We start from the raw sequence: 23,895 nt of genomic DNA on the forward strand, positions 1-23,895 counted from the left end.
CTTCAAGTATGAATTTGCGTGAGGTATTAAAAAAGTATGGAAAGGACGTTGGTCTCCACATTAAGGCTGTGAGGTCCTACAGCCAGCAGCTATTCCTGGCATTAAAACTTTTAAAACGATGCAACATCCTTCATGCAGATATTAAACCAGACAACATTTTAGTAAGTAACATTTGAATCAAAATGGCAAACTTTGTGCACCATAAAGGTATTTTGTAAGTGCATTTTTAAAATTCATTTTCTGAAATGTTATTTTTAGAGCAAAATCCCAGACTGTATATATATATATATTTTTTTTTTCAAAACTTGAATTGTGCAAACCATCCAAGAATTTGATTTTTCATGGACCTTGACAACTACAAAGGCTCATAGGAATTAGAAAATCTTGACTAGAATACATATCATGGCAAAGCTGGATTAATCATAACCATAGTCTCATGTATGATTTATATTTGAAAACAGTATAAGATAATAACATGTTTTACAAGTGTAATAAATTACAAATTAATTGTCATAGAAAGAGCTTATTGCTAGGATCTAAGAATGTATTCTCTTGCATTTGTGTCCTCCAGGAGAATTTCTTCATAATGAAATGCTATGGCTTAATAAATATTAAACCGAAAAATGAGCTCATCTGGGCAGTTATATTATTATGAATGTTCACATAAGTATGCCTTATTGATAATAATCATTCTCCATGTGTAACATGCACAATTGTGAAGATTCCGTGCCTGTCTAAACTGAATGGAGACCCTGACTGCAGTTGGAAACTCTGTTTTATTTAGTTATATATATATATATATATATATATATATATATATATATATATATACACACACACACGGCCCAGTGTGCAGTGGTAGCCAAAAAGCAAATACAATGCTACATATTATTAGGAAAGGAATGGAAAATAAAACAGTATTAAAAAAAATGCCTCTGTATTAAGTGCACATTGACTATTGTATGCAGTTTTGGTCGTCCTATCTCAAAAAAGATACAGTGGAACTAAAAAGTATTCAGAGAAGGGTGACCAAAATGATAAAGGGAATGGAACAGCTCTGCTATGAGGAAAGGCCAAATAGGTTAAGGCTTTTGAGATGGAAAAATGACGGCTGAAAGGAGGAATATAAAATCTTGAATGTGGTGAAACAGGGAATGGTTATTTAGCCTTTCAGATAGAATTAGAACTAGGGGACTTACCCTGAAGCCAATATGCCACACATTTAAAACAAATTAGAGAAAGTATTCTTTCACTCAGTGCACAATTAACTGGAATTTGTTGTCAGAGAATGCGGAGAAAGCAGTTAGCATAGCTGGATTTAAAAAGGGTTTAGACTAGCTTCTAGAGATTGGCCATTGTCAGAGACAGAATGTTGGTCTTGATGGATCTTTGGTCTTACCATTTATTATGTGATTTTTATTCCATCTTTTCAGGGAGCTCAAAGCATTTTTAAGATTCCTCTTTGTGTATGCATTTATTACTGAGGAGAAATAAATATTCAGCTTCTTTTACTTAGCCATGCCTGCCCTTCTGAATCCAAAAATAACCAGGGTGCTGGGCTTCTTATAAAGCTTAACAAAACATGCTGGCATCAATATGATATATCAATTTTGGGGAGACTGAAGCAGTAGAGTTGGGGGTGAACAGATGGCCCCTTCGAAAGATATCCCTAGCTTTACCAATTCTCTGTGGACAAGCAGGATGGTAGTTCTCAAACAGATCTGATGCGGAAAACTTATGTCAAAGTTTCTAGAACTTTGACTAGGCACACTGAGCATCCAGGTGGGATCCCTCTTCAGTCTCTTCTTTTCCACAGAGCTGGAAAACTTCTTTTTTCATCGTGGTTTTCAGTGTCATTCCATCGCTGGGTCCCTCTCGGTGCCTCCTCTTAATATACTAGTTAGGGATTTTGGCGTTTCTGGTAAGTTTTTTATTTTTTCACAGTCGATTCCCCCGTGGCAGCGGTGCTAGGGTGCCCACCGGCCATTGATAGCAGTCACCTTCGTTTCATGTCTGCGGCTCCCTTTTTTCTTTCATTCTGTCATGGCCAAGTTCGGTTTTCGTCAATCCCCCCAGTGCCTGAGGATCATGTCCATTATGGATCCTCATGAGATACATGTCCTCTGCCTGGGGGCATCGCATGAAGTCCAGGGTTTTTGTTTAATGACCCCAAAGGGACATTGCCTTTGACTCAACAAGATGGATCAGCTCTTCAGTTTGAGAAAGTCAGAACCATCAGCATCAGCGGCATTGGCATCAATGGATACCATGCCATTGACAGGACTGTCAGTGCAGATAGAAGCGTTGGAGACTGACCATTGTTGATCTCCTCTGGGCTGAGGATGCCGGGTTCATCATCTTCGGCCTCGGCACCGCAGAAAGACCGGACCGAGCATCGAGGGAAGCCTAAGAAGCATCAGCATCGATCCCCGTCGATACACTGACTTTTGCCTCTGCAGCGAGGAGGGTCCCTCCTCTATTGATGCTGGGGATCCACAACGGTCTCCATTAGTCCTGGTGCAGTCGCCGATCAACCTCGTGGTCTGCCACTCCTTCTTCCTCCCAGTTGATGTTGGAATAGACAACATTTGAGGAGGACCTGGAGTTTCGAGTCCAGCTAGTGGTGGATCGCGCACTGCAGGGCATAGGGCCTATGGCACCAAAGGCACCAGAGCCAATGCTGCCTGTCATCCTACTGCTACTGGAGAAGCTCATTGTGCTCATCGGTGCATTACCAACCCAGCTGGGTCTGGCTCCCGGGATTGCACCAGTACCCAGCGGGACACCAAGGCCTCCCCTTATTGATAAGATGGTTGTTGCCAGTTACTCCGAAGAGGAAACTCCAAGAGGCCGACGGAGACGCCAAGGCCTGTAGTCCCCATCCAGTTCTACCAGTGCCGACACCTCTGGATGAAGGCTGAACACCTAGGGCCCCATCCCCTGAAACATACAGTAAGAATGGGAGTCTCTATTACCCCTGGGGGATGATCCAATGAAGTCCTCCGAAGAAGGCTCTGATGGTCTCCCATTAGATCCTTCTCCTCCAGATGAGTGGAGGAAGTCCCCGCCTGAGGACTTAACCTTTGCAGGGTGTTACCTCTCAGCAATCTGCATGGCAGGGGCTCCCGGCAGGTTCACTGTTCAGTGGCGTCTTCTGGCGGCAGCACAGCCCGATGCGATCCACGCTCAAGCCCCGCCCATCGGGGCGCATCATCTTCCTGCCCGGAAGTCCCTGCGTTTGTGCGGGAACTTTTGATATTTAAAGATCTGAGCCCAGCACAGCATTGCCTCGGTTACAGGCTTGCTTGTGCTGGTGCTCCCGTTGGATTTTTGCCTTTTGCCTTGCCCTACCCATGACCCGGACTGGATTGGACCCTTCTGTTGCCTGCTGCCTGCCCTGATTCTGGACTATGGCTTGGATCTGGTTGCCTGCTGCCGACCCACGACACGGACTGGATTGGATAATTCCTTGCCTACCATTCTCTCTGATCTTGGACTCCTTCTGATCAGCAGTCACGACCTAAGGTAAGACTGTTGGCTACTTTGGATCCTTTCTCCTGGAGTTGATTGTAAACCAGTATGATGTGTCCTACGAATGTCGGTATATTAAAAGCTCACAAATAAATAAATAAATACCGAGCCGGAGTTACAACACAGGGTTTGTGATGGTGATGTTGGAGGCCATCCCGTTTCAACTTTTAACAGAAGAGGATGCCAGGCACAAAATGCTTGAAATCCTCAAGATTGTGGTAGTCCCGGTACACAAGGTCCTTAAGGAGTTGCTGCTGAGGAAATGGGAGCACCCCCTCACATTGCCTCCCATTAACAAGAAGGCGGATGGGGGTCTCCCTTGTCCAGAAGGCTCCCAGATTTGATCAGCGTCAGCTGCCTCACCAGTCGGTGGTGGTGGTCGAATCTACTCTCAAGAAGGCCAAGCGCTCTCAGACCCATTCCTCGGCTTCCCTGGGAAGGACCACAGAGCGGTGGATGCTCTTGGGAGGAAGGTGTTCCAAGGCACCATGTTTATTGCCTGCATTGCTGCCTATCATCTCTACATGAGCCAGTACTCCTGGTACATCCGGAAGCAGGTGCAGGAGGTGGCTGAGAAGCTGTCATAGCAGCAGCAAGAAACGCTCATGTTGCTGGTGCACAAGTGTCTGGAATGTGGAAATACGAGGTCCGTGCAACTTACTATGTTTTCAAAATGGCATCAAGAGTCTCCGTAGTGAGAATCGGTGCCAATAGAATGGCATGGCTGCAAGCCTTGGATCTACGACCCGAGGTTCAGGAACGACTCGCTGATGTGCCGTGTATTGGAGAAAATCTCTTCAGAGATAGGGTGAGGTATGCTGAGGCCAAGTTTCGTGACTACCATGGACTCCCCACCAGTACGCTGGACCCATCCTCCTCATCCAGGATGCCGGGCCAAGGAAGTCTTTCATGAGAGGAAATACTATTCTCTGCATCAGGAGATACTACAAACTGAGTTCTCCTCCCTGTTAACAGTCAGAGCGGTCAAGCCCGTACCACCAGGGCAAAGAGGGTGGGGATTCTACTCCAGGTGCTTCCTGATTCCAAAGACAACAGGACGACTCCATTCCATCCTAGACCTAAGGGCCTTGAACAAGTTTCTAAAAAGAGAAAAGTTCAAGATGCTTTTCCTGGGTACCTTGATCCCCCTCCTTTTGCAAAAAGGGGACTGGATATGCTCCCTCGACCTAAAGGACACATACCACTCATATTGAGATCTTCCCCAGTCACAGGAAGTATCTCCGATTTGTTATGGGATCACAGCACTTCCAGTACCAGCTGTTGCTAATTGAGCTTGCATCCGCCCCATGAGTCTTCACAAAATGCCTGGCTATGGTGTTGGCTCATTCGCATTCAGTGAATACATGTCTTCCCGTATCTGGATGATTGGTTGGTCAAAAGCATGTCTCAGGCAGGGGCTGTCCGGTCCATGCACTTGAACATTAAGGTGTTGGATTCATTAGGGTTCATTCTCAACTACCCAAAGTCCATTATCTCACTTGGACTTCATAGGAGCCCTGCTAGACACGGCTCAGGTCATGGCCTTTTTGCCTCGCCAGAGGGCTGTCGTCATGGCATCTATTGTAGCAGAGATTCAACAGAGCTGTCAGGTGTGAGCCTGGCACATGTTGAGTTGTTGGGCCATATGGCCGCAACTGTCTATGTTACTTCCTTGGCATGTTTACACATGCATAGAACCCAATGGACCCTGAAGTCACCGTGGCGCCAGAGGTTGTAGCTTTTAAAAAAACTAAAAGGAACATTGTTTGGCTCCCTTATTCTGACACCCTCTCCCCCCCCCCCCCCCCCCCCCCAAACTGCTGCCTTCTTTTTGGCTTTCTCTCCAACCATCCACTCTCCCTTTCCCAACCATCCACATTAGGCTCTCCTATTTCCATCACTTTACCTCTCCTTCCTTGTTGTTTCTTCACATCTTTTGTCTTGCATTCTCCCTTACCTGTATCTGTCTTAACCCATTGTTTTTTCCAGTCCTCAGTTTTCCTATTGCCTACTCACCAGCTTTCTATCTCCCATTCTCACCACCCTATCTAGATCATCTTCCCCTTACTCTCACCTCACTCCCAGTTCTCAGTTCTTCTCCAGACTTGTAGCCCCCTCTGTCTTTTACCCTCTGTAGTCTCACATGTCCACCCTCTGTACTACACCCTCTCAGGCAGTCCTCATATTTTTTTCTGCCTTTCATCCCCTTACCAGCTCAAACTTCCTTCCCTGTCACATATTCTCTTCTCTGGCTTCTATCTTTCTTCTGTCTTTTACCCTCTACCCAGTTTCCCATTTTCCTCTTTTCCTTCTTCTCTAGCTCCACATTTCCACCCTCTCATCCTGTCTGTTTCTACTGCCTCTCCATGCCCATTTACCCTGGTCCTTCACTCCATTTTTTGCTTTCACCCTACCCTTCAGCCCCTATTTCACATCCCTAACTTTCTCACTCCCTACCACTAATACTCCCTAGCTTTCACACATCCCCACTTATGTCCCCCAACCGCATAACATATCCATCCCTCACTCATCCTACCAGCTCTTTGTCCCACTCACCCTTATTCATACTTCCAGCTCCCGGTCTTATAACCTCCAGACTCGCCAACCCCCAGGTCACGCCATCCTCCAATCCCCCAATACTTGTTCTCCCCATCTCCATCTAACCTCAATTGCCATTCACCCCAATCCCTGCTTTCAACATCTCCCAGTCTCCCATTTCATGCTCACCCAATTCCTCAGTCACCACAGACTCTCTTCCCCTAGTGTCCTGTTTAGTGGTATCTTTACGCACCTGCCTCTAATTTTCCAGTCCTCTAGCACTTCCAGTCCCCACATTCCTCTCCCATGCCCCAATTCCTGTTCTCTCCACTTTTATTTCCCCCCCAGTGATTACTCATCCTCCTCATCTCGACTCTGAACACCCACCTCCAATCTTCCAATCCCTGCTCTTCTCCTCCCACATCTAATCAGCCAATCCCCTCATCTCCCCACCTCCAAATTTCCAGTTCCTGTGCTTCCTCCCTCCCCTCCACCGTACCAGCCGCAGCCCAAGCTGGAAGAAGAGCAAAGCTGGCATCTTTCCCTCCCATGTGCGGTTCATAGTTCGAGAAGCTGAACCATATGGTGCTCCTTAGATTTATATGAACCTTGTATGGTTCAAACTGCTTCTCAGATTAAACTGCATACAAGAGGGATGGAGGGAGAGCACCAGTAGTAGGAGGAGGGAATGGGATCAAGCAGCAGCAGTAGTTTTTCATTGGCCCCGCACCACATCAATATCGGGGAAGGGCAGGGGCCTAAATGATGCTTCTGGAGGTGTTATGCCTGGAGTAGATGCCCTGTTTGCCCCCCTCCCTTTTTCTTGTCCCAGCACTGGAGGAGCTTTAAAAAGTGCCAGCTTCATTCTCCTGGCAGTCGGTTTGCATTCACTTGGAACCATTAAGCCCACTAAGGTTTGGGGAGGTATAACCTCTCCAAGCCTCTTAAGCCTGTGCCTATGGATACATAATATGACACTATAATAAAGAGTAGATTCAGGGAACGTGATGTTTAAAAATGGCTATGGCCATAGTGCAAGATATACAGTTTGATACTTTGGAAATAGAAGTGTGAGAAAGTATTAAGCAGAAGCAATAAAAACAAGAAACAGGCAAGCTGGTATTTTGAATAATCTAGCTAGTACTACTGCTTTAAGGCTTCCATACAGACAAGTCATAGTGTAAAAAAAGACCATAATGAATAAATATCTGACTTCCATGTTGTTTACTCCATTTTCTAACAAGTAATTTTAGTTAGATAACCTTCTTCATGGGAAGCCCAGCTGATGTAAAGAAATATTTTTCTATTTCATAAGACTGTAAAGAGGCGCATGCAGTTGTGATCTGAGAATGTTTCCCGCAGGTGCTGTGTAAATGAGAATGGGCAAAACTTGAGGTTCAGCTACTCTTCTGCTGCAGAAATATTCTGTCCAGTATTAAAAAGCAATATATAAAGCTTTCTACAATACCCTCATTTGATTTTCAGAGTAAAATATTTTACTGGATGGAACAATTTAGGCAGTTTGAGTATTTGAGTCTACAGTGCCAGATGAATATTACTATTTGAAAACATCAAGAACATAATATTTCCATGTCAAGAATAGAGAAGAGAGCATCAAGCAATACTACATGTACACATTAAACAATGCAAAAGAAATGTGGTTAAACATTTTTTAATGGAAACCTATTTTCAAAATATTTTGCTAATAATTTATTTGTAACAGTTTAGACTTTCATGGTTTTTTATTTCTTCTGATCTTTTGTAAGTTTTTATTATAATCTTTTTCAGGTAAACGAATCTAAAACAATTCTAAAGCTTTGTGACTTTGGATCAGCTTCACATGTTGCAGATAATGACATTACGCCTTACCTTGTCAGTAGATTTTATCGAGCTCCTGAAATTAGTAAGTTGTTTTGTTTGCTTTCTTTTCAGTACAGTTGTGAAGCTGATATTAGGATGACAAGGTGCAATTGGTGTGATAGCACTAGGAGGAAACAAGGGCATACATGTAGATGGATATTTTATGACTTATAAATGCTCTGAGTTCTGATTAGAAAAATAGGACAGGGTTCTTTTTGGCCCAGCAGTTTCCTCCTGCTCCTTTGAGCTTACCCCACTCAGTTATAACCAGGATTGACATCCACTTTCTGAGGATTTTCCCCCTGTTTTATATCTCCTCCCAAATCACTTTGCCCAGTCATTACAGTGGCAGTCCTTGGCCAAGGATTACACACACGAGCTCCTTCCTTTTAAAACTTGCAATCATGGGTTCCAAGTCTACCCAATAATTGTCAGTTTTGTGTGAAGACTGGGACTTCCTCTACTCCAAGGACTGGGATCGCTGTCTCTGCAATATCCCCAGCCGCCAGGGAGTGGAAACCCCTGACCTGTGAATCAAACCCAGCACAGCTGCTGAGCCATCAGGCTAGCAGAGACGAAATATTTTTAAACTATTACAAATGTAGTCTGATTTTACTATTTTTAGTTTTGTTTACGTCTTGTTTTTCTGGTTCAGTTATTCACTTGCTGAAGTTCAGCTGCTTTCTGAGATCACAAAGCATTGATAAGTATTTGTTAGTGCATGCACTTTGCATCCTTATAGCATATAGCCACGTAAGCCAGCAGAATATTCCTTTTCATAGTGATATTTTAGTGATCTTTCCAGTTAACTAAGAAATAAACTACCTTAAAAATAAACTCTGTATTCTTCTTTCATAATGTATTTTCTATTAGAGGTATTATTGAAAGCATCTGCAACACAGTGTCTTCATTACTTTGAACTTCAGTATCTCATCTGTTTGGGTTTCAAATGGACACTAGTAAAATCATAATAAAGCATTTGGAATGAAAACCAACAAAATATTTTGTAGCAGATTTTGACACCCCCCCCCCCCCCCAAACAATCTCTTAATGGAGTTCTGAGAAACCCTTCATAAGAGGAGCTTCATGGGCTTTTCTTTTGCTCTCAAAATCTAGTTTTTACATTAGCAGTTTATACTGTGTTTTATAGAGAGCTTCTTGCCACTTTGTCTAGCATGGTACGCTCAGTGCCACTGAGTAATTCTACTTGTACCGGCAGAAGTTAGTGTAGGAGCAAAGAATCTTTTGCCCTCCCATTGTGAAGATTTTGTGTTAATGCTTTCATGTATGTAAGCCTTATTTCTGTTACAATGTGGTGTCTGGCCTCAACACAGCTTTGGTTATATTGCATTTTGCTGATACATTTTATTATATTGACAAAACTTCATGGAAATCTGTTTCAGTTATAGGAAAACCTTACGATTATGGCATAGATATGTGGTCTGTAGGCTGCACCCTCTATGAACTTTATAATGGAAAAATATTATTCCCCGGTAAAACGAATAACCACATGTTGAAACTTGCCATGGATTTGAAAGGAAAGATGCCTAATAAGGTAAGAAATACATTTAATAGTAAAAGTCTTTTTAAAGGGGATACTGCCTAATTGTGTTAAAGTAGAGATGGTGCATTCCTCTGACTCTCCCAGCCATTACCACCACCATTTTACTTTGCTATTGAACATAACTTTTCAGGAACTGCACACTCTGGAAGAAGGGGATTCTCCCTCATTGTGTATCTCTTGTGATGATCACAAAGCCATAGGAAAGTGCAGATAAGGATCATAAGACCAATCTAGTGTTTCTGATGCAGTACTGTAGAACCAGCCCATTTCAGGCTTTACCCTTACAGTATCACTCTTCCATTGTTTGGACCTGCCATACATGTATGCCAGGGACACTCGAACTATCAGCCATATAATCTTTAGGAAATTTCAGAATTTCATTGTTCATGAAGGCAAAGCTGATGCACAAATATGAAGGTTATAAGGACAGCGTTTCATGGTTCTTCACTTGAATTCTGTTTTCCCAGATGATTGTCCTCGTCCTCATTTTAAAATGTTCTTATACAGACACATATGACCATCCTATTGTACATTCTGAAATAATCAGAATTTGAGTTATATACCCTTTATGTTAATTATTTCCTGGATAGATCTCCATGGTGCTCGTTTCCACTGTTTGGATGGAAACATGACTATTTGTATTTCCCTCTGTACAGTCTTGTTATAAGCCAAGAATTGCTGTAAAGTGCAAATAATCTGTTCATTCCATACCAACATCATCTTTGACAGTAGAGATAATAGCTCACCTGGGTCTTGGATGATGATTACAGAATCCATCAATTGCTCCATTAACATGCACTGAATACTCAAGAAACACTCTGCTCTGCCCCAGTTTGAGGGCATGGAAAGGACGTTGAGCTGTCTCCATATTTCTCCCTTTGCTAGCAAAGCACTGGATTGGGAAGGTATAATCAAGCTTTCCTCTTCCAAAGGTAATAACCCCAAACATTGATGGGCACTGGAGCTAAACCCTTAAAGATGTCATCTCATATGTGGTATTCATTTTCCATCCTCAGGTATCTCAGACTGGTCTAGTCACAATTTCCACAATGAGTGGATGGTTTTATTTTATTGCATCGTTTTAATTTATTACTTTTGCTGTACATCACTTTGGAAAGACTTATTGTAAGTTTTGGAAGGTGATTCCTAAATCTTATAAATAAATAAATCTGCATGCATTTGGCCCAACAGCTGAGTTAATTTTCATAGTGCAGAACAGAGAAGGGCAATTTGATTTTATAAATATACTTTAGGATTTTTCCGTTGCTTTGTTTTTCTTCTTGTCCTTGCTTTTATTTAAATAGTTATTAAGAGGGATTCTATTTTTATGATTAATAATATGCTAGTTTATTTATTTATTACAGTTTGATTGTATTTTTCTCTAAACTTTACTACTATTTTTATTTTAATTATTTAGTTATTTTTATGCAAAGGCATATAATACTTAAAGAATGTTATTTTTTTATTTTTACTTTATTGTAAACTGTTTTGGTCAATATATATTGTTAAGACGGTATATAAATATTTTTAAATAAATAAGGGTGGTTATGCTGGAAACCAGATTCATTTGCAGTCCCTGAGGACAGGGTATGAATTGGGTGAAGCAGAACTTTTTATTATCTTATCCTGAACAAATACAGAAAAACAGAAGTTGTGGGGAGTATGTACATGTCTTCATCTCTTGACTGGATGCTAAGTTGGTGGGCAGTATTGTGGTTGAAACTTCAAGTAGAACAATGAAAAACATATTTCCTAAGAAAAATCTGTTTATAGTTAGAATATTAAGCATGACCAGCAGTTTTTGCAGATGACCAATATATTTTTATTTTTCAGATGATCCGAAAAGGAGTATTTAAAGATCAACACTTTGATTCTAATCTTAATTTCATGTACATTGAAGTTGATAAAGTAACTGAAAGGGTAAGTATTAATTTAATTTACTTAGCTGTCATTATTGAACTGCTTTTAGTATAGTAATTTTTAGCAGAGCTTAACTCCTACTGGTGGATGTTGAGTATTTTATTGCCAGCATTGGGATAACCACGTGAAGAAACTGAATGCTAAGGATTCATGAAAAAATTGTCATAAGTGAAAGCAAACTTCTGTGAGAACTATTACATAAATTATTGTAATAACAGCTGCCTTCAGTGTACTTCACTATTTTCTGGTAGTATATTATCGGAAATTGCTATAATAAGAATTTTCACAGCAGACTTTCTGTTTTAAAGGGGATTTTTTTAAATTCAATACTTGAAGTTGGGTTCAGTTAGACTGTAGATGTACTTCCATTCTTTCGCATTACAGAATTTTGTACTTTGTTCTGTGAATGAAAAAGTAAGCAATATTTAATGAATATTCTTTGGGCCTGATAACTAGTTGTTATGGAAACTATTAGCTTATAGAATAATTTCCTGTTAAGTCATTAGTACTTTGTGTGTTATGGTTGTCATTGGGGTAGACAAGAAAAAAGGTAGCATCCCTGGCTCCACCAGTACTAGTGCATACCTTGAACTCTTGATTCCCTGTTTCTTTCTTTTTTTCTTTGTTATTCGCCTTTAACAGCATTGGTTAAAGGATAAGTAAAAGTCAAAACAAATAACAATCACATATAAAAATAAAACAAAATTACTTATTGCAGCCTGCAATGAGGGTCAGCTGCCAACAGAATCAAACTGTAAAATTACCAAATGATATTATTGTCTGTTTCATAAAATAAGAACATTTGCACTTGTGCTTTGAACAAAATCTGCTCCTTCAAAAGTGATGTGCATAAGCTGGACAAGCATTTAATTTTTGTTCGGTTCTGCTTATCTATTTTAGTAATTAGTACTAGTTCCCCCTAGCTACATATGACTGAGAATAACATCTCTGTGTTATACCCTTCCTAAATGATTTAATTAGACAGAGAAAAATTAATTGGAAAAATACAATATTTGAGATGGGTATTTAAAATAAAAATGTCAAAACAGGTTTCATATAAGATCAAAGAAACACATTTTTTTTCCATCCTGAAATATGGATCTAGTGACATGATACAGATATAGGGTGTGAAGGTAGGTGGGTATCGTCTTCTAAGGTTACTGTTGGCAGTCTGTCACCCCATACATGCACGCACATAGTTTTCACTAGAAGAGGCCTGAATGGGTTGGACCACTCACCTGTGGTTGGTGATTGGTCCAACTCCAGAAGCTTTCATTTAAATTAAACCATGCCTTGTTAAAACATCCATCTTTCAGTTCAGACACATAAGGCAAATTTGACTTCACATTTTTAAACACTGAGCCAGTATTTCAATATTTTGTTTTAATTTCCGTATTTATAATCTGGTTGTAGTTCAGATATACCCTCAACATGCCCATTAAGGGAGTTTGCTGCTGTTTCTCTTTTCTTTTCTGTTGGTTGTATTGAAGCCCTGGGTATTTGTTGTGTTTAATATTTTCAGGAAAAAGTTACTGTCATGAGCACCATTAACCCAACCAAGGACCTGTTAGCTGACTTGATTGGGTGTCAGAGACTCCCAGAAGATCAACGTAAAAAAGTACACCAGCTCAAGGACTTGTTGGACCAGATCCTAATGTTAGACCCAGCTAAACGAATCAGTATCAACCAGGCCCTACAACACGCCTTCATCCAGGAAAAAATTTAAATTTCATGAAGAAGCTTCAAAGGGTTTGCCTAATTAAGATTCCAAGACTGAAGAAGTTTCACAACAGTTTGTGTATATACAAATATAAATATTTCACCTGCAAAGTTGAGGAAGCATGGTATATTTGAGTTTAACACCAAGGCTGATATTTTTTTAGAAATTTTAGAGTAAAATCTGGTCGTTAGGAGAAACTTCACATTGTGGAAGTGTTGCATTTGCCAAGACTGCACAAATGTACAGTGCTAATGTATACAGCTGCAGTTCACATAAGAAAATGTTTCTCGCTCTCAAAATGAGCAGTAATGCCGGGTGGTTGGTTTGTTTTTAGCAGATTTGGCTTCATTTTTTGTCTTAAAGAAAAATGGCCAGCATAAATGCTGTTTATATTCACGTTTTCCTAGGTTGTGTGTGCAGGCCACAGCAGCATGCCCTTGGTGTAGTCAGTGCCGAAGGGGGTCTGTTCCTTCTTGAGCCTGCCCGCAGTGATGGTCTCCTCTTTTAAAGCAGGTTGTGTACAACTTTCAGTACACTGAAGGTAAGCTAAACCATCAACATCACTGGTGTTTAAAATGTTATTTTACTGAAACAACTGGAAAATAAGGTTCAGTAGCATATGTGGCAGAAGTCCGTGCATGTTCAATAAATGATCTTCTCCTGCATTTTGGTTTTTTTGGCATTGCAGCTTGTGGATAATTTCAACTTATGTTCTGTTCATCACATTTACAAATTTGAAGTGTGTGCACTTGATGGATAGAGCGCCTTCAGTGTACTGTTTCTTATTACATTATTAATTTTTTTTATCAACTTGCTATATAAAACTTTATATACATTTTGTTATAGTTCACAGTGACATAGAACCAATACGTTACCACAGAGTTTTCATTTACTAATTAGAGGTATTGGGGTTAGATTCTGAAAGTCCTCATGTTTAAAAGCGAGACAGACAACACAAATTAAATTTTTAACTATTTGTATGCCATTTTGAAAGTGTACTGCTTTATTGTAAAAGTGTTTCATTTGTTCATTGTTTTCATTATTTGTGATCATGTTGTCTTTCAATACAGGCATAAACCTTCTACTCTTGAACAAAGCAGCTGCTTTTTAAAAGCGGTAATTGCTTCTTTACCTTTTATTTCTTTTGTAAATGAAAATTTTCTTTAAGACTGTGACTTTAAGGTGTTGTCTCTTGCATAAAACAGTTGAAGCTCACTTATTGTAAAGTGAAGATTGTTCTGCTACATGTAAAGTGGACCATGCAGATTTCTGTATGTTTTCAGTATGCATCATTAGATAATAAAGTCTTTTGTGAACAAGGCATTTGTAGCCATTATTAATAGATTTATTGTCTTCAGCTCTGGTAAAATCAGGTAATTCACAAATGGTTGAAATAACCTATCATTTTATTTGTAAATCCCCTTAATAGAAGAGGCTTGTTGGGGCATATTAAGAAATGTTGATTAAATTTAAAAGTATCATTATTAAAGTAATAATTAAGACCCTACAGATACTTTCTATATCCATTTTCAGTGTAGTGAAATTCTCCCTTTGGGATATGGTTTTAACTAATATTTATGCTGTTTTCTCACTTTTCCTTTGGATGGTGCTGAGAGAGAAAAAGGAAAACGAGGCACAGGCCACCCAACGGCTGCTCCAGGGGTCTGATTTGCTGAGACACCAACTTCACCTTCTTAACAAGGTCATTCCTGGCAGCATGTGTAGATAAGCATTTAGCAGCAAAATTTTTTAAAAAGTGGTTGAAACATGTTATTAACTCAACATGAAGATCCCAATATTAACTTTATATTTGTTCATCCTTTTTCATAAACAAGAGTGCATCAGGTTCGTTGACTTTTGTTTGCACTTAAGTAGCAACATGGGGATTTACTTATTTGGCATAAAAGGAATAGAAAAGCAAATGCTTCCAACGTCTGATATCTTTTAAAATTCAAAAGCATTTTTTGTCCATCTAGGCACATAATTGCACCACTCATGCACACTTGGTACAGTCAAGGATGGAAAATCAGAATGCAGTAGTAGACATTCTGCTGGTGGGGTGTGACACGAACTGCAGCACAGGCAGGTGATAGGTGAGGTTAACATGCCTTTTTTTTTTTTTTTGAACCTTCAAACCTATCTTTTTTTACTTCTTTTTTTACTTTTATAATAAAAGAAGGTATATATGTTTCCATATAATGAGCAGTAATTTGTACAGAAGCAAGGCATAATACAGTTTTCATGTTTTAATAAACACTGAAGAACTATAAGCTTGTTCATTAAAATTAGGCATCCAGTTTTGCTGACACCCACAGGATATTCAAGACTTCTGGTAGCAGATGATGGAAAATGTGTTGTTTCTGTTGAGCGTTACCATCATTCTGAGTTGGTGTTGAAAACATCTGGTGATATGCTCTTCAATAGAAACAATGCACTGTATGTCTACAGAAGAACTTCTAAAACCTGTCCTAAAGATGCATAAAGTTGCTCGTTTACTTCTTTCTTTGTGTTGTAGGTGCAGCCAGAAAGAAGAAGATGCCATCTGGAAGACATGCTCAAAGGTTTCTGTCTTATAAAAGATATGAACAATACCCTTCATTTACTTATTTAATCCTTCCATTTGCAGCGATCAGATTTAGCTTTTATTAACAGTGCTTGGAGTAGTACTGCTATTTGTTTTATTAGCTATGAAATATGATTTTTGTTTTGATTGTTAATGTACACACTACCATCAAAACAAATAAAGCCACCTCTGTTCAACATGATGCAAACTCATCAAACAAAAAAAAAAAGGACAGTATCAAACTATACACGGATTTCTCCTCTTTGTTCTATCTTTTAACTGGTATTATACAATGTGGTATTTTGCCAAGACAATTTGGCTATCAATCACTAATATATCATTTTATAGCAGGTAAAAGATCTTTGTTCAGCCAAGTGAAAACTACTTTTTTTTATTTGTCCATTTTATAATGCAATGTGTGTTTAAAACAAATTAATTGGCAAGTTGTCCCTTATCTTGTATCTGATGCCACGAAGGAAACACTATAGTGTTAGCAGAATTCCAAGAGTGCAGCATTTGAATAAATCTGAGTGGAACAGCAATTGGCTTTTTCTCTAAGCACTTTGGGGTAGTATTTCAACAGTGCAGTGCTCAACCTTGAGCCAGGAGGGATAACGATTGAACATTTTCCTTATTCATAATGGGGCAGACTTTCAAAGGAGTACACGCGTACCCCCCGAAAACCTGCCCCAAGTTCCCCCTGCATGCGCCAAGCCTATGTTGAATAGGCTCGGCGGTGTGTGCAAGTCCCGGGGCTTTCCTGGGGGGGGCGTGTCGTGGCGGCAGGTCATCTGGGGTGGGGCCGCGGACGTGGCTCCGGCCTGGGGGCGTTTTGGGGGTATAGCCGAGGCCTCTGAAACTGCTCCTGGGCTGGGGAATCGCGCGGTGTAAGTTTTCAAACAAAGGTAGGGGAAGGTTTAGATAGGGCTGGGGGGTGGGGGGGATGGGTTAGGTAGGGGAAGGGAGGGGAAGGTGTGGGGGGTGGAAGGAAAGTTCCCTCCAAGGCCGCTCCAATTTCAGAACAGCCTCTGAGGGGGAACGGAGGCAGGCTGTGCGGCTCGGCGCGCGCAGGCTGCTGATTTTGCACAGCCTTGCGTGCGCCGACACCGGATTTAAAAAGATACGTGCGTATCTATTAAAATCCGGCAAACTCTTGTTTGCACCGGTCGCACGAACAAAAGTACGCGTGGGCGTACTTTTTAAAAATCTGCCCCATTGTGATCTATGCATTCATAAGAATGAGGAGAAAGCAATGTATAATTTGATATTCTTTTTTTGTTTGATGAGTAGGTTGTTAATTTGACAAAATGTATTGTGGTTAAATCTGTAAATATATTTTTCTTAAAAAATATATTTCTTTTTAAAAATGAGTTTTGATGGTAAAATAATATTTGTAATTAACAACATGACTGATGAAAACTTTTGTTGGAGAATGAAATAGTGGTTCTCCCCTCTCCTCCTGTCATTGCAAAGTCTATTTCTCAGCCCTTGACCCTTTGACTTTGGAGTAATGCTGCTTGTTAGGTTATTTAAGGCCTGGATTTTTCAAAGGGGTTTCTTTAATTTTGTCTGTTAACACCCTAATGTATTTCTTTTTCTAAAGAACTGGGAACAGAAGGTTCATTTTTTTAACCTTGATCATGTAATGGATAATGGAATATTTGTGCTGTATGTTTTGTATATGGATTCTGACATTTGGAATCATTATACATTTCTATTAATATTTTTTTCCCATTCAAATGTAGGGTAAGTGTCAGTAGTCCTCCAAGGAGCACGGTGTTGATCTGAACACTGGAACTAATCACTCCATTGCAACATCGAAGAAGTGGCTTATAGTATCTTGATTACAACTAGATTATCTATTATTCCAACTACAAATTGTTTTCTTAATAAAAAGTATTGCTTCTAAGTATGTATCTCTGTTCTATTTGATTTTGTTTTGTTGAAATGTATTTATGCTAAACAGTTTTTACAGCAGAATTGAAAGATAAACAAAAAGGCCTTATGATGTAAACCACAGCCCATGGTGTTGTGGTGCAGAAAGAAGTCTGTTCGAGTCTCCTGTCATGGTCAGCAGGATTTGGGTGCACTGCAGAGGTGACATGCTTGAGTCCAGGGAGGGAAGGAAGGAATATAACTGCATTATTTTGGTGACTCTTCCCTGCCAGTCATAGAGTGTCACTGAAGTTTACTCTCAAGGAGTTTTCCTTTGGGGTGGGAGGAGACCTGCAATATTAGGAGGATGTATAAAGAGAGCAAAAGAATACAAACATTTAGTAACAAATAAAGGCTCTAGTTTTTCAGACTTGTAAAATAATAAGCAGTTAAACTAAAATGTTATAATATGAAGGCACACCTCCAAATATTTTCCCTCTGTATCCTTTCTTGTAGCACCTTGCTCTTTATTCCTGTCCGTCTGTTATACTTAACCTCACCTGCTTTCAAGTTCAGCCATGTATCATTTGGCTGTGGTATACTGCTCAACATGGACAGTGTTGCATTGTATTAAATTACATGAGCTGAGAAAGATTATAGTGATTTCTGTCTGCTCATTTATTAAACTTGGGTGATGCTGATATAAGCTGGGATCAAAATAACCTGGAAGTAGCAGAAATTTTCTTAGCTAAACATACATTTTTTTCATGAAAAATGTCCCTAACCTGCTGACATTGTCTGAATCCTTGGAGGTTTTCACAACCCTTATATAAGTTAAGCAGGGATTCAGTACTTGTTCTTGGCATCAGCTCAGGGAGACATTGAAATAAGTGAAATCATGACAAAAGACAAGTATTTGTAAGGAAATTTATCAAATGCACAACTTTGTCCCAAAAATGACCTTGTGATAGGAATGCAGTCACAATTGAATATGATCAAAGTACCTACATGTGCCTACTTTTATCTGCAGAGCAGTGTTGTACAAGCTTGTTAGGAATAAATAATTTTTTCACATGTGGTTCTGTCATTTTAGCACCCAGCAATACCTGTATTCAATCTTTAAACATATAGCAATTTTTTTCTAACAAAAATCATTTTCTGCTGCTATTGCCTAATACCAGGTCTCTGTAGTGTATAGCATGCATGATCACATTTCAGAAATTGTTTGAACCGGTGTTCATGTCAGGGTGCTGTTCAGGTTAAAATTGGCTTCCTTTAGCTAGTATCTTAAGCAGGCCTTGTAAAATACCATTATTGCCCTTTTTTTCCTAGGAAGGTACCTATACAGAAAATGTTAAGGATTTTGTAACCTTATGCACGACCACATTCCCAGGTACAAGATGTCAAATATACCAGACTCATGGCAGATTTAACACTTCCATTGATATGCCTTCTGCTATTTCTAGCAGGTACTCTTTGTGCTGCACAGTACCACTTAAAAGCTATGGAGGTGAACAATTCCCATTATCCCAGGACAAGCAGGATGCTAGTCCTCACATATGGGTGACGTCAGTAACGGAGCCCTAGTGCGGGAAAACTTCTGTCAAAGTTTCTAGAAACTTTTGACTGGCAGCCTGAGGCTACTGGGCATGCCCAGCATGCCATGATATTCTCTGCCACAGGGGTCTCACTTCAGTCTTCTTTTTTCCGTGCAGCTGGACAGCAGCACGGACATCGGAGCCCTCTGAGTTACCTCAGTAATACTATTATTCTCCATTAGGGGTCTCAAATAAAACTTTTTCTCATCACCGGCTGGTGAATTAATTCGATTTTTCAAAAAAAAAAAAATAAATTTTCTTTTTCAATTCCTTTCATCGACGGCCGTCGAAGAAAGGATGTCTTCAGGGTTCAAAAAATGCCCAAAGTGCAACCGCACAATGTCGATTACTGATCCGCACGAAGACTGCGTTCGCTGTCTTGGAGACAAACATGACATTTCATCGTGTGAGAAATGTCAAGAAATGACGCCAAAAGGCCGTAAACTCCGCCAGGAGAAGATCCAGCAGCTATTCAGCTTACAACTGACTCCTTCTCCTGCAACTTCTTCGAAATCTTCGCCATCTGGAGTATCGAAAAAGGTACTGTTAAAAAGACGCCGAAATGACGGTTCCGGAGATAAATCCTCCCCTACCCCGTCGACATCGTCGATACGCTCGGCAGTAGACGTCCGGCCTAAACACAAGCATTGCCACAAACACGCCCCGACCTCACCGTCGGCACTTGACCGAGGAGAACCGTTCTCAAAACGGCCTAAAATTACTATACCCTCGGTGCCTGAAGGGCCTACTCCGACGTCACTTCCAGCGGAAGCATCGACACTTCCATCGATGGTACCGCCTTCGTCGATGCCGCAGGATATCGCAGCCTACATAAAAGAGGCAGTTTTACAAGCGATTAAGGATCAACTACCGGCACCTCAGCCGATGCCGGTGACATCTCCCTTAATATCGACTTCACCGATGCCGGTACAATCAGTACCGAAGTCTCTTCCATCGATACTGCCAGCGATTCCGGGACTTCTCCCGATGCCGGGCGCTGACCCGATGCCGGGAACTATCTCGATGCCGGGCACCGTCCCGATGCCACCGATTCCCTTAACAATGGAGGTTTATTCAACATCACAGACGGGATCTATTCCACTCCCTGCCGTGTCTACATCAAACTTAGCACTGCAAGGCTCCATCCGGATTCCGGACTCATTTCTTCCTCCAGTGCGAATGACGACATTCACCTCGATGCCCTCATTTTCAACCAGTACGCCGTCGATGCTTCCTGCTCAATTTCGTCAAGCATCGCCGTATACACCCTCCATGGTTACGGAACAGTCATCGAGAAGCAAGCCATCGGTTCCAACGATGACAAAAACCAAATCCACGATGCCTTTTTCCTCTATAGAGGAACCATCATCTGAAGCAAGATTATATTCGATACTTCAAAAGAAATATCAGGACCTTCTGGATTCTCTACCTTCAAACCCGGTGGAAGAGGAGGATTCTTCACAAGAACCCATTCCAGGACCTTCTGGTGTACCTCCTCCACATCCACCTAAAAAACCAAGTCCTCATATTCCAGAATATGACACCTGGAGTGACACACAATCTGACACATCAGAAACCTTTATGTCTGAACCGTCTCCGCCTCAACCAAGAAAGCAATCTCCACCAGAAGACCTTACTTTCTCCTCTTTTCTCCAGGAGATGGCCGACTCTATACCATTCAAATTACAATCTGACCAGGATCTCCGTCACCAAACTCTTGAGGTACTACAATTTGTAGATCCCCCCAAGCAAGTCATGGCAATACCTATCCATGATATTCTACTTCAACTTCAACAGAGAATGTGGGAACATCCCTGCTCAGTTCTTCCCATCAATAAAAGAATGGACTCCACCTATTTAGTCCAACCTGCACCGGGATTCCAGAAATCCCAGCTACCGCATTCTTCTGTGGTCGTAGAATCAGCACAGAAAAAAGCAAAAAGATCCAGGGTGCACTCCTCTAATCCTCCAGGGAAAGATAACAGGTTCCTGGATACATTGGGAAGAAAAGTTTTTCAAGGTGCAATCCTCAATTCTAAGATTGCAGCCTACCAATTGTACATTACACAGTACCAAAGGAACCTCTGGAAGCAGATGGAGGAATTCATACCATCTTTGCCCCAAGAATTCAGAGAACCAGCACAACATCTGATCCAAAAAGCCTTCGAAGCTGGCAAGCATGAAGTAAGGGCTGCCTACGACTCTTTTGAGACTGCCTCAAGAGTAGCAGCTTCTGGCATAAGTGCTCGTAGATGGGCCTGGTTAAAAGCATCAGACCTCAGGGCGGAGGTCCAAGAAAAATTAGTAGACCTTCCCTGTACAGGGGATAACTTGTTTGGCACTAAGGTTCAGGAAGCAGTCTCTCAACTTAAAGAGCATACGGAGACCTTAAGGCAATTATCTTCCATACCTCATGATACCGCTACCCACGCTGTACGTCGTACCCAGCGAAGGGATATACGTAGGCCTTATTACCGGCCTAAAAGATACTATCCACCGGCTACAAGGCCTCGCCAACCAAGATCCCAGAACAGGCCACAACCTCGCCAACAAAGAACAACCAGACTTGCACCTCCTGCTCAAATAGGTCCCACAGCTGGTTTTTGAAAACATCTCCAGAGAACCCAGCCAATCTCTAAATCCTCATCCCCACTTACCGGTGGGAGGCAGATTATCCCAATTCTACAGCACATGGAACAACATAACAACAGATCTATGGGTTCTTTCCATTATACTCCACGGCTACAAGCCCGACTTTCTCACAATACCTACAGAGCTTCAAGCACCTCTGATTCCTCCCAGCAGAAATCACATTCCTCAACTTCAATTAGAATTATCCACCCTTCTGAAATCCAGGGCCATAGAACCAGTGCCCCAGTCTCAGCAGGGCAGAGGATTCTACTCCCGATATTTCCTCATTCCAAAGAAATCAGGAGGCTTACGGCCCATCCTAGACCTCCCAAATCTAAACAAATTTCTAACGAAGGAAAAGTTCAGAATGGTATCCCTAGGTACCATGCTTCCACTCCTTCAAAAGGAAGATTGGCTTTGTTCTCTGGATCTGCAAGACGCTTATGCTCACATTCCAATATTCCGTCCTCATCGCAAATACCTGCGCTTCATGGTGGGTCATCAACATTTTCAATACAGAGTTCTGCCATTCGGACTTGCCTCTGCTCCCAGAGTGTTCACAAAATGTCTGGCAGTAGTAGCAGCACACTTGCACAAACAAGGTGTGCATGTCTTCCCATATCTAGACGATTGGCTCATCAGAAGTCAGTCTCAACAAGGAGCAATCAATTCTCTCAATCAAACCATTGCTCTACTTCACGCCATGGGATTTCTCATAAATTATCAAAAGTCCCACCTCATACCGTCTCACTTGCTCCAATTCATAGGAGCAGAGTTGAACACCATCCTTTCAAAAGAGTTTCTACCCAAGGATCGAGCAGAAACATTAGCCGTCCTAGCACGCTCGATGCTCTCAAGCACGCACACAACTGCTCATCGTATTCTAATCCTATTAGGACACATGGCCTCAACAGTTCATGTCACTCCCATGGCAAGACTAGCCATGAGAGTAACCCAATGGACATTACGGTCACAATGGATCCAAGCCATTCAACCACTACATTCTCCAATTCAGGTAACCCACCAACTGCGCTCTTCGCTCCATTGGTGGATCAACTCGGACAACTTGCGCAAGGGCTTACCCTTCCAGCAACCAGTTCCACAAATCACTTTAACTACAGATGCATCCACCTTGGGTTGGGGAGCTCACATAGGCAGTCTCCAAACTCAAGGAACGTGGACAAACCTCGAAGCAACATATCAAATCAATTTTCTGGAACTTCGAGCTATACGTTATGTGCTGCATGCGTTCAAGGACTGTCTGTCACACAAGACTATTCTGATTCAAACAGACAATACAGTTGCCATGTGGTACATCAACAAACAGGGAGGTACGGGCTCGTATCTCCTGTGCCAGGAAGCTGCACAAATTTGGGGCTGGGCGCTGAATCACTCAATGTTCCTACGGGCCACTTATCTGGCAGGCATACACAACGTAGTGGCGGATCGACTCAGTCGTCAATTCCAACCACACGAGTGGTCCCTGGATCCTGCAGTAGCGACCAGAATATTCCAACGTTGGGGGCATCCAACGATAGACCTTTTTGCATCACATCTCAATCACAAAGTGGACAAGTTCTGTTCTCTCCGCCTACAAAAGAACCAACCAGCCAAGGACGCCTTTGCTCAGCCTTGGAACTCAGGCCTACTATACGCGTATCCTCCCATACCGCTCATAACCAAAACTCTTGTGAAACTACAACAGGACAAAGGTGCCATGATACTCATAGCCCCGTATTGGCCTCGACAAGTATGGTTCCCCACACTGTTGGATCTCTCAGTCAGGGATCCAATTCGACTGGGCATAGCTCCCACTCTCATCACTCAGGATCAGGGTCGGTTACGGCATCCCAACCTTCAGTCCCTATCCCTGACAGCATGGATGTTGAAAGCTTGATCTTACAACCACTCAATCTTTCATCCCATATATCTCAAGTACTCATAGCTTCACGTAAACCTTCCACAAGAAAGAATTACGCTTCCAAATGGAAAAGATTCACCTACTGGTGCAAGCAAAACAACATGGATCCTTTTACTTGCACCATTCCTTCACTACTAGACTACTTATACCATCTTTCAGACTCTGGTCTTCAGA

At 41.5% G+C, this 23,895-nt stretch overlaps 2 protein-coding genes across 9 annotated transcripts in view; one reads left to right on the top strand and one right to left on the bottom strand.

Annotated features, from left to right (window-relative positions):
- The window catches only part of PRPF4B (pre-mRNA processing factor 4B), a 191,630-nt gene extending 174,025 nt beyond the window's left edge, over nt 1-17,605 (top strand). For 5 of the 8 annotated variants that reach the window (XM_029590568.1, XM_029590567.1, XM_029590563.1 and 2 more), the window contains 7 exons: nt 8-161; nt 7,858-7,972; nt 9,333-9,484; nt 11,327-11,413; nt 12,936-14,835; nt 15,649-15,694; nt 17,442-17,605. In XM_029590568.1, coding sequence (XP_029446428.1) covers nt 8-161; nt 7,858-7,972; nt 9,333-9,484; nt 11,327-11,413; nt 12,936-13,139 — 712 coding nt within the window. In that variant the 3' untranslated portion in view covers nt 13,140-14,835; nt 15,649-15,694; nt 17,442-17,605. Of the gene's footprint in view, nt 1-7; nt 162-7,857; nt 7,973-9,332; nt 9,485-11,326; nt 11,414-12,935; nt 14,836-15,109; nt 15,227-15,648; nt 15,695-17,441 lie in introns of all 8 variants that reach the window. The other 3 variants (XM_029590565.1, XM_029590564.1, XM_029590566.1) reach the window with 3 other exon arrangements.
- The window catches only part of FAM217A (family with sequence similarity 217 member A), a 388,133-nt gene continuing 381,526 nt past the window's right edge, over nt 17,289-23,895 (bottom strand). Inside the window, exon 4 of the mRNA XM_029590574.1 lies at nt 17,289-17,922. Within this exon, the coding sequence (XP_029446434.1) occupies nt 17,865-17,922 (58 nt within the window). The 3' untranslated portion in view covers nt 17,289-17,864. The remainder of the gene's footprint in view (nt 17,923-23,895) is intronic.

The sequence above is a fragment of the Rhinatrema bivittatum genome, chromosome 2, assembly GCF_901001135.1.
Source record: "Rhinatrema bivittatum chromosome 2, aRhiBiv1.1, whole genome shotgun sequence".
NCBI lineage: Eukaryota > Metazoa > Chordata > Amphibia > Gymnophiona > Rhinatrematidae > Rhinatrema > Rhinatrema bivittatum.